At 40.5% G+C, this 11713-nt stretch overlaps 1 protein-coding gene across 1 annotated transcript; it reads right to left on the bottom strand.

The window, feature by feature from the left end:
• Positions 1-217: 217 nt before the first annotated feature.
• On the bottom strand, positions 218-5632 carry hsd20b2 (hydroxysteroid (20-beta) dehydrogenase 2). Its single transcript, XM_054626440.1, has 11 exons — positions 5482-5632; positions 4437-4483; positions 4171-4246; positions 3509-3619; positions 2993-3060; positions 2808-2852; positions 2628-2662; positions 2452-2533; positions 2239-2304; positions 599-748; positions 218-511 (listed from the first exon to the last, which is right to left on the bottom strand). Exons 1-11 carry the CDS (start codon positions 5630-5632, stop codon positions 368-370), a joined length of 975 nt encoding a protein of 324 aa, XP_054482415.1. The 3' UTR covers positions 218-367.
• Positions 5633-11713: the final 6081 nt, after the last annotated feature.

Genomic DNA, 11713 nt, shown 5'->3' with positions numbered 1-11713 from the left:
GTACCTGTATCAACTGTAATGTATTTAAAAGATTGCTTAAATGCAATACAAACAGATTGTGTGTGTGTGTATATCTGTACTATAATAGTAATTTTAATAATAATAAGAAGAAACTCTGTTATATTACCCTGCAGATTAGCTCCATAGATAAATCAAAACATCATGCAACTGCCAATAAATAAACGTAAAAAATATAATAATTTACATTTTAGTGAAGTTTATTTATTACAGTAACCATGCTATGATAGTACACACATTTTCAGGAATCTGTGTAGGTGACCTTTGGTGAAGATTATAAAGCTTATTTTCAGCTGTAAAAGTCAGCATTTATGTCAGTAAGAACTTCTGTGAAGACGCAATCACATGACTACTCCTCCTTTAGGCCAAGATTCTCCTTTTTCTTGCACACGTTGATATCATGTTGGTCGGCTGTTGCAGAGTGTCGTAGCTTTCTTATGAGGAATGTTGACATTCGTAACCAGTCCGGAAGGAGTATTGTGAGAGCCACGTTCTGTAGGATGACGGGAAAGAAAGGAGAGACTTTAAGATATTGCAGCAGCTGACAGTTTGTAAGTGATCAGTCTCTCGTCTCTCAGACCTGCAGTGCGTGGGACAGACAGCCGCTGGTGTAGCTGGAGTGACCCACAGTGTTCAAGGCCTCACGGGCGAACCCTGAGGCACTCCTCACAAAGAAGTTGACCGTCGCGTGTTTCGTCATGTTGGTGGACACCATGAACGGGGCCACACACTGGGGAAAAAATGGACTGTGGTTGGATAAGTTCAACTTCCCTTTATATCATACATATTTTAAAAGCAGTTTTCCATTTGAGCACTGAAAGAAAAACAACGAGTCCAGTGCAGCAGCCTCCAAAGCACAGTGTGTTGGATGAAGCTTCCCAGCAAGTAAATAACAAAAAGAGGAAGATAACTGTAGGGTAGAGTATTGGGAGGCAAAGGTCCATTTTAGAGGTTGAATGTTTGATCAACCGAAAAAAACACCCTGTTCAAATTTATCTTTGGCCGCATAAATAGCAACCTCAAATCAAGCTTTCTTTGACAGACACATTTAAGTGAACAAAGCCCCACTTCTTTCAGCAGAAAAAGTTTAGTTTTAGTAGTACTAAGTAGCTTAGAAATGAATACACTTCTGGTTGAATGTATGTCATAAAAAATCCTCAGTTGCTGCTGTTATTTATCTTCATTATATAATTAAAAGTCAGTGGGTGGATATCATAGTTTTAAAAAGGTGTTTTAATTTTACTTGGCATGTCAAGGGCCTAACTCCAATTTCCCTATGTGAGGGCTTAGGGTTGTTCTGCTGTCAAATAGTCAAGTGCTTCAGGGATCTCTCGCAGACATTTCGAGCCCTTGATGCACACTTTCCTTAAATTCACCCAGTTCATCTCGAACGAGCCTATTGGGACGAGGCCATGCGCGCAGTCTGGGAAAAAACAGACTACCAGACTTTTTGCTTATGCCAAATAATTTACTTATAGCTGACAGAGAAGTTACAGATCAGAATGTATGTTAAAGAAGATGGTAACTGTGGTCGGTCATCGTTAAACGACAGGACAGATTTAAAAGTATGTCCTTTAAAGTAAAACTTGAGATTGAACTCCTCGGTGACCACCAGCCGCAGCATATTGTTATCAACCAAACCTCTGGTAAAAAAAAAAAAGGAATTAAGATTTCAAGTGCAGAAAATGTAGAGAATAAAATGACCTAGTCAAGAACAGGCTTTCAGTGTCTCAAGCATCTTTCTGAGAGGATTACCAAATATAAAAGCAGCAGGACAACGCAGTAAAACTGGGCTTCCTTGGCAGAGACAACATGGCTCATAGTTATTGAGCAGCATAACAGCAAACTAAGGAGAACAGGTATGTGCCCAGTGGGGTGATTAACACCTGTGTTAAGATGTGTAGGAAATGTGATACAGCACTTTATGTCAAATTGTGTATCTAATATTTTGGTTTTGCATCTGTTTAAAGTAATTATGTCCAATCATTTTCACGTGTCATTCCTCTCAGTTCAAGTTGAGTGTCCTTTCTGCATTATTCTTGCTTCATTCTTTGTTTTTGTAACATGTTGAAATAATATCATCCATCCATCCATGGATGGATGGATGGATGGATGGGCTTAATGATAGACTATGTTCATTTTATAAGATGATTTTTGTACCTTCAGAAATGTCCCCCCAGCTTTAGTACATTTGAATGACCTAAGTATCACATACTTTACCTGAACAGTAATCCCCTTTGACTTGTACTCAGCATGCAGACACTCAGAGAAATATGTTACAAAAATCTGAAAGAAAGAAGAGAGTCACAAAACAAGCAGAAGAGGGGGTGATTGTCGTGAAGTTGTGTATTATGTGAAAATGTAAGTGAGCGGTCAGTGTTTGAATGAATGTGTGCACATTAATAATAACATAATGTCTGGATGAGAAAGTACCTTAGTGGCAGAATAAAGGGACAACAAAGGCTGTGGACGGACGCCCGCTTCAGAGGAGATATTGATAATCAGCCCTGTCCCTCTGGGAAGGAAGGGGAAGACAAACATCCATAAATTCATTCTATATTCTCATTACTTCATATCAACCGTTAACATCTGAACGTTTGTTACAATACCTTTCCACCATGCCTGGAAGAACCACTCTGGTAATCTGAGTGAAGAAAATATAAATCATCACCATCTTTTTTATGCAGCAATAACCATTTACAAAAAAACAAAACTTAGTTCAGATATTGTGGAGAAGTTGACTTCATAAACACACAGCCATACAGTAAATACCCACATAGATATCTTACCTGAGTGACTGAGAGCATATTACAGTTGATAACCTGAGTGATTTTCTGATCAGAATAAACACACAGGGGAAACTATGAGTTAGAAATTATAGACAAACATGAGTCAGTAAAAATAAATCATCTGTTGTGTTGCCTTCAGAATTCAGAATTCCTTCATTGCATATTCAGATTCAGACAAATTTTACCTGTTCAGCATCTGGTATTTCCAGGAAATAGGCAAAATGATCAGAGTAGGTCATTCCTACATTGTTGACTGTGAGGGTTACAAAGACACAAACAACCTTTGTTAATATTGTCCTATGTCTATCATTAACTGATTAAACTGAGCGCAACACGCAAAATCACATCATGGAAGCTAATTTACATGCAGTATTAAATAATATTTAATTCTAGATATAATATAGAACTATTACTGTTACTATTTACACAGCTTAAAAGTATTTTGGTATAAATTGGTATAAAAATATTTTTATAGTTGATAGACTTCCTGCTGCCTTGGACATGCACACATTAGAACAGTGGTTCCCAACCTTTTTTCTTGAATTCCACCTACTTAACTACTTTGTTTGTGAATACTTTAACTACTTTAACTTATCTTTATCTGTAACATAAAAACTGTGGTGAAACAGAATGTGCCCTCTAAGTAGCCTACTATTCTACAGCATCTGAATAACTTGCTCTGTAATTGGTTGTCCTATTACCCAGAATCCCAATCTCCAGTCCCTGTAATTGTTCAGCTATAGCAGTGTAGATACTTTGGCCGTCTGTGAAGTCAGCTTGGATGGTGCGAGTCTTTTGTCCATACTGATCCTCTGTTTCACATGGAAAGACAAATGTGTTTAGTGTTATGGGAGAGCCATAAACTGTACATAAGAAGTGGACGTATTTGTTTGTGAACTACTACCGGTACTTATATATTGGCATTTTGGCCGTGTCCATCTTGGTGTTTGGCAGTCAAACAACCAGAAGTGAAACCAGAGAGGGGCACTAAGTACAACCAAACGCTGAATAATACATTTAAGGCAACCAAAAAAAACTGTCAATCACAAGGTAGGCACGCTGTTAAGCATACCCTGTTGTATGTTCTATTTTACTTAATGTGACCATAATTTACTAAATTAACCTAAAGCTGTATTCACAAATACTTGAAACCTGAAACTAATGATGTTTACAATGTAAGGTCATTTTCATAGACCTCTATACAATCTGACTCCTTTTTGCAACCAGAAGAGTTGCCCCCTGATGGCCATTAGAAATAATGCAAGTTTAAGGCACCTCCTCATTGGCTTCACTTTTCACAGCCGGAGGTTGCTGCCTGTGGAAACGAGCAATAGAACAGCAGTTTTATTTTTTCTTCACTCACCTATTTCTTTGGCAATCGCTTGAAGCTTATCATCAGATCTGCTTATCAAAACAACATTCAGGCCTCTTTGTGCCAGCTAGGAGGATACATACAGGACAGATAAGTTTGTTTGCTCTTTAAACCAACAACAACACTCTGCATCGATAAGTTCTGAAACACTCGATCTAAAAAGACTTAACAAACATCACCCAACTGTCTAGCTCCTAACTTGAAATCTGGACCCCAATATGGAGAGAAATTGTTGTAACAGGAAGTTGAAGACTCACCTCACTGGCATAAGCTTTGCCAATGCCAGATGTGGCACCAGTGACAACTGCACAAACGAGAAAGCAAAGGGGAAGGCTTCAGAGAAAGGCACAGGGGAGAGGAGATGTAAGAGGAGGAGGAAAATGTCCTGAAACATCCTCTGTTGCTTCGCGAAAGAAAACACTCCCTTCTACTGTATGGAGTTAAGAATCTTGTCACACTGGAAAAACAAGACAAAAGGCACAGTCTCTTCCTTTAACCGAATTGGGGTCCAAAATTGTTTTTTTCATCAGACAATTGTCAGAAGTAGACACAACTGCACAACATAACAAAATGTTTGGGAAGTTGACTTTAAGTCGAAGTGTGCCTGTAAGGGATTTAAATGTTTGCAGGCAGAATGACGGAAATGTCCCATCATTAGGAATGTGAACATCTTATCAGGTCCCTTATCAAACTGCCTTCACAGAAAGGAAATCTGGTGCTACTGATGAAAGTTATTGTGGCAAGAAAATCCAAATATTCCAACATCTTAGCAGTCTGCTCTCTGTTGCTCACTAACTTACAGTCTCCACTATCCACCTGTTTACGAACTGAACACATTCAGAAGTTTAATGTCATCCGATATATTGATTATTTCTTCTTTCCTTCAATAATGACTGGTTTAACAGAGACAAAAAGAGAATAATTAAGACACCAAATGTATAATTTACATTTGAAATAGTTTTTGCCCAAAAGAAGACAAATTCAATGATTAAAGGTTAAGTTGAGTCGATGTCTTTTCCAGACAAAACAAACCCTTCATACAAAATTTAATCTATTTCCAAAGAAGACTTTCTGCAACCTTAAAGTATGAAAGACAATAAAAAGTATATAAAATAGTTCTCTCTAAGCATTATGACTCTAACAAATCAAGTTTTGTGGCAGGGGATCTCACACTTTTAAACAGCAGTGTACATGCAGCATAAAGGGGCTCATTGGATCGTGCAACCCTGTTTTGTAAAATTAACCTTAACCTTTACATCTTGCATTGTAAGATATTATAATGTCGATTTTCTTTGACATTACCTGCCCATTGCCCATATGTCTTTAAATCCACATGCCAAATCTCAGACAAAACAAACTGTCTGAATCCACACCAGCATCTCCAGGCCAGTCTCAGCAGCAGGAAAACAACAGTGAATCCCCCAATGATGGCCAGCACGTCAGTGAAGGACATTTTGCAGCAGAGCTCTTGACTAAACAAGATTCCCTTCATAGATGATGGTAAATATATATTAGAGGAAGTGAGAACTTTGTTTACTTACTCCTCCCACACAGCTCCACCCATCACTGCGTGCTGTAGGCTTGGCAGACAGCAAACAGGCCTAGACCTGAAGCTCCAAGATGCACATAGAGCTTTCAAACTTCCTACAGACTGAACTGAAGTAACTGTTTCAATTTTATAGGAATAATAATATGATAAGTCAACTAAAATATTAAAATACAGTTAAATGCAAGGTTGGATGAAATAAGAAAAATAAGAAAATGAACTGCTAAAGGCATTTTTAAATTTAAAGGTAGAATATGTAGTCCCATTGTTCCCATGACTTGATGACCAACAGGGCAACTCTAAAATCTAGTGTTAATGTCTTTATTATTTTAGTTTAAATTGTGCTCTCAGGTATTTTACTGAATGTTGTCACAGTTCTTCCTCCATACTGTCAGTAGTTCCATACTCCATACCAGCCCCCACTCTCTCACCACACTCTCCCTCACTCATCTAATCAGCTTCATGCAGTGCACCTGTCTGCCACACCCACCTCATCAGCACAATCCCTCTCACCTGCTCACTCTGCTGCACCTACACCCTGCAGTATAAATGCCCCACTCATTCACACACTCGCTGCCAGATCGTTCGTTGTTTTCATGCTACACTTTCCAGCAATTTCCCGTGGACTGATTTCCTGTTGCCGACCCTGCCTGTCTGGACTTCCCTGCCTTGCCTGTGCCCCGGTCAACGTCTCAGCCTTCTGTCCCAGACCACGGTATTCCTACCTTGTTCTGACCTGATGTTCGTCACGCCCTGGCGAGCAGCAACCAGGCCTGGACTGCCCTGTTTAACCAGGTTCAGCAGCTCACGACAGCCATTTCGCAGACCTTCGCTCAGCCTGTCCCTAAGCTTGTCTAGCCGGATATTCAGACTGTGCCTGTCCCGCCGGCTTTCCAGCTGACTCCTGACCCGTCAGCGTTCAGGCCGACCTCTGACCCTTCGGCGTTCTTGGGGCTTGGGCTCTCTCCCGCCCGCCTCAAGAGACTCTCGCCCGACCTCCAGAGAGGATCCGCTCCCGGCCGACTCCTGGTTCAGCAGTTCCGGCCGACTCCTGACCCGTCGACGCCCCGGCCGACTCTTGACTCGTCGGGTCCCGTCCCGGCTGGGCTGCAGCGTCCACCTGCTTCCGCTGGGTCACAGCGTCGGGCGAGGGCCTCGAGAGACCCTTGCCCGACCTTCAGAGAGGCCTGGTCGTCCCCATGGCTGACCCAAGGGAGGCTCCGTCGGCCTGGTCGTCTTCGTGGCCGACCCCCAGAGAGGCCCTGTCGGCCTGGTTGTCCTCCTGTTCGCCCCCTCCAGAGGGGTTCTGCCCAGAGCCTCGTCTCTCTGTATGTTAAGTTACACTGTGTGGAGATGCGACCCGGCCCCGGATAAGCGGAAGGAAATGGATGGATGGATGGATAGTTAAGTCCAGAGGTTAAATATTTAGATGTGCAATATCAATACATTTCATTTTTTCCCCTCCTTTCACAGCCACCTGTAACTGCAAGCTTAGAATAAATAGACAAGTGGACATGAAAAGCCTTAAAAAACGACAAAATGTCTTTAAACTGCCTAAAATCAAGGAGATGGGGGTGCTTTAACGTAATCTGCAGTGAATTATCTGTCTATCTCTGTTTTATTCAGGTATCACATCAACCAGCAGAGGGTGCTGCAGCTCTCTGACCGGCCACAGCTGGACCAGGATTTAACAGAGATACAGTGATCTACAATGGGGATACCTGCTTGGTTAATGCGCAAATGTAATTCTGCAAGTTAGTTGTTGTTTGCCATTTTCCTTAATCCATATTTCAGTGTCAAAGAAAAAAATATGGAACAAACTAGTGTACAGGTGACCATAGATTTAAAGACATACAATAGAACTTGCAACTTAAGTTAAATTAACCAGTAAGTTAAGGAATCGCAACTTAAGGGGAAAGCCCTCTAAATGTGTGATTCTCCACAGGGATGGGAAGTCTGTCAGAGTTGAAGTGTTAGTGACGTAGCTTAATTGTGTTTCTGATGTTGACATTCTGCTGTATGATAGTATTGCTGTTATTTCTCTAGGGCCTTTTTATAAGGTTTATCATTCTGTTCTGGACAATTATTTAATAAAAACAAATAAAACTTAAGTGTTAAATTATAATTATATACAGTAGATTTTCAATTGTGTCTATAATGGGTTTGTTTTTTTTAAATCTTTTTAAATTTTTCAAAACGGATACTTTCCTTATTGTTTCCTAAATGTTGTGGTTCATAATTTTATGGATCTTGTGGAGGAAAATCTTCCTGCATGTATGCACTACAGTGTGCAGTCTCAGCTCTGCAGGGACCAACTCCAGTTCTATAATAACAATAATACAACAGATTTATATAGTGCTTGTCAAGTTCTTAAAGACTCTTAACAAACTGTAGGATAAAATAAGGAAACAATAGGTAAAATCTTAAATATAGATGGGGGGATAATAAAAGATTAGAATAAAGATGGACTAGGACTTAAAAACATGGGGACTGGGTGGGTGTGTTTTAAATGATGACAATATGGGGGCATTTTTGATGTGGTTTGGTAATGAGTTCCACAGAGAAGGGGCGACGCCTTAAAGAGACCTGTCACCAAAGGTTTAGCGCCTGTTCCTAGAGACTTGCAGGAGGTCGGCATCAGCAGATCTGAGGCATCGGGAGGGGGCAAGCTGGTGGAGGAGGTCAGAGACGGAGGTGGAGCCCTGTTGAGGTTGTCCAGGAACAGTGACAGCTTTCCTATTACCTAACATCCATTTTAAAGTTACTACAAGGATCTTTCATTTTGTGTTGATTTTGGCGGCCCCTGTGGACAAAAGTGATACTGTCTCCATTAGCACCACAGTGTGTTGTCATAAAGATACAGCTTGTTCTCCCGTGTCTCCCTCCCCTCCAGCAGGCCAAGCAATACAGCCTAGGCCTCCACCTCGGAGGTGTCGTTGTTGGCTCCTAAGAAGCGGGTGGTGAACACACATGCAGTAATTAACTTTGTCTGATGTCACAGGGAATCTGACCTGATGACAGGCATGAATAATATTCACAATCACATCACCATATAGAGATAGCTTCTTGCTGATGTTCTCCTGTGCTTATGTAGGTCATATAGTGGCATTGGATGTTAAATAACACTGTTTTTTCACGCAGGATTCCCTGCTTTCCTGCATCTCTGTACAGATGATGCTGGGAAGACTGTGTGATGTCATTGTGGGAGGCACCCAAATTAATTCACCTGATCCATTGCGTGGGGTCATGGAGGAGGCAAATGTCTAAGCTTCTCTATCACTCCTCCCACAGGATTTTTTTTTCAGTATTTGATTAATGAACTACGACAAATAGCTTCTCCGTAGAAAAGTAAAGAATTCTAAGAGTGATGTACTTAGAAATCGTCATGTGACCAAGCACATGCCAGTATCACACTGTCTGCTTAATACAGGTGTGTCATATTAAAATATAGATAGTGTATTTGGATAGGTTCAGATAAAAATAAATAATAAAATGACACTGAATACTGCTTAGTTTTGCATATTTTGCCTGTGTGACTGGTTGTTGGTTTGGGGCTACAGATTAATAACATTTAGGGCTAAAATGATAATGGTCAGAACTGCTGGTGTCCTCCTGTCAGTGTTGTGCAGTGCAGCATTTGTGTCTGACCTTGCTTTGAAGTGATCTCCGTCAGTGCCGTTAGCCATGTCACTAAGAGGCTTGCAGGTCAGTTTAGCACAGCCTCACCTGACTAATCTGATTACTTCAGTAAGGCTGCAGTCAAAGTGCAAGACAGGACAGAAAACAAACACATCGTCACACTTCCAAACATAGCAAAGCGTCTTCAAAAAGCTCCGCTGAGGTCACTGAGTCTGTGCTGGATGTGTTTGCTGTATCATTTATGAGCATTTTTTTTATTTAAATGCTGTAGTTTTTTCTTAATGTGGAGTCCATCTTTCACCCCAAAGGCTTACATTCCAGATGTAGTGTACTGTATCTGCTTTGAGGTCAAAAGTGCAACAGCAGACTTTCAGTAGCTTACCACAGGATATTTTCAGCCCTCAGCTCCAGCACACATAGTTATAATGCCTTAATTAGCATTGCTAAAGTAGGGAGGCTACAAAGATGTCAGTAACGTGGTCATATTAAGGACATCTTGACGTAATGTTCAATCTAAAAAAAGCTTTTATTCACCATAAAGAACTTCTGGTATTTTATCAGGGAGGAGATTAAGGTGGAAAACAAATTGTTATAATCCAAGCTTTTTTTCCTAAATGATGGGATAAAATACCAATTTTACTGAAGTAGTAGTAAGAGTAGTGGAACAACAAAGAGCATAAGCGAGCGTCTGAGGGATTTGACCTGCAGCAGCAGGTTTAAATGGGGCTACAGATACAGGCGCCTTAATCCCTGTACCAGTTTCAAGCCTCAGGTGATTACATGCAGTTCTACAAATTAAGGTAGCCATTGGGGATATGTGTGCAAAGGTTGTCTTCGTTCTGCTTTGCATGAGGAGATTTATTATGTATTTCTTTTTTGATTTGGGCGCATTTATAGCCTGATGACCAATGATTAAACAACACTAAGGGTTGAAAGTAAACCTATCTTTCTTTCAAAGGCAGAGTTCATTGGTTTTGATGAGTAAAGTGTTCCTGTTCTGGCTCAAAACGACCAAAAACTCTCACACATACTCAGGAAATAATATTTTTATGGTCCTCCTTATAAATAAGACAAAAAAATCAGTACAGTTAGCCACCATTTTTAGCATGATTTTCACCAGTTCTGAAATAGCCAACAAATCTATCAATTGAGTCAGTCAAGGTTTTGTTTCGGTTATTTTTAAATCAGCACCTAAATTTACGCTCTTGTGTAAATGATCAAGATGGAATATACCTGTACTTTCACCTTCTTTTTTCTCTCCACCAGCCCTCCCCCACACAAACTCTTCCCACACTTGTGTGGATTAGAGGCTAAACAGGGCTGAGAAGTCAAAGCCCGCCTGTCCTTCCCACTCTTACCTTTCTTTTACCTGCTACCTCTCCACAGCTTTCTGACAGCTTTTTTACAATCCAGACGCTGGATCGGGGTTTCACCTCTTCCCATGCACTGTCCCACTCTGGTTTGGGGTGTGTCCCAGTCCAAAACAGGGACAGCAGGAGCTAAAGAAACTGCTGGAAATGTGGAGATTCTTCATTTTCAGTATTGTCTTTAAGGAACTTGGATGCCAGAGGAGATAATTTTTATTTTACCTTCCATGCCATTTGGATTACCTATGATATTGGATTCCAATAAAAGGACATCGATCACTGTTCCTGCTGTACACTCCCGTATACTTAATCCACCTGGAGCTTGGATGGTGCTATTCAACGACAGGCTCCAACATCGACAATGCTCCTACAGTATGTAGTGAAACTGCTCCAGGTCAGAGTTGTCTCTTATTAAATCTGTTTCATTGAATATTTTTTGTCATTGACTAACCACTATCAAGTGTCATTGTAGCCTTGTTCAAATCTCTTTGCAGCGGAGCTACTCCAGCAAAGGTGAGACTGTTGGAACGCCAAGGATTGTCCAATCCCTTCATAAAGACTAAATACGATTAGTCTATTCATGAAATGTAAAAAGCGTTTTGATGTGTTGACATAATTTGATCTATTTCTTATTCTTTCTGAGCACGATTTAGAACAAGGCTAGCATGTAAGTCAGTGCTACTCTTAACCTATTACTAACTGATAAGCCAATGACAGTATTAGTCCCTTTAGGAGGCCTGTTGGTCGCAGCTTGCTTGAAGGCAAAGACTCAGATCAGACAATTTTTGGCTGTTAAAATGTAATTTTTTAACCACTGAAAACTACAGGTGGTTTATATGTATATTGTACATTGTATATATTTATATAAGATTTAAGACAGATTAGGCATCATTTATGGTTTAAGCAAATATAAACAAGAGCTTGAGATATAAATCAGCCAGACTGATAAATGGACCTATAGTAGCAGACATATATCGATATT

Source organism: Anoplopoma fimbria, chromosome 24 (assembly GCF_027596085.1).
Source record: "Anoplopoma fimbria isolate UVic2021 breed Golden Eagle Sablefish chromosome 24, Afim_UVic_2022, whole genome shotgun sequence".
Classification (NCBI taxonomy): Eukaryota; Metazoa; Chordata; class Actinopteri; order Perciformes; family Anoplopomatidae; genus Anoplopoma; species Anoplopoma fimbria.
The sequence above is the reverse complement of the archived record's forward strand: the minus strand, read 5'-3'. Positions and strand labels throughout refer to the sequence as shown.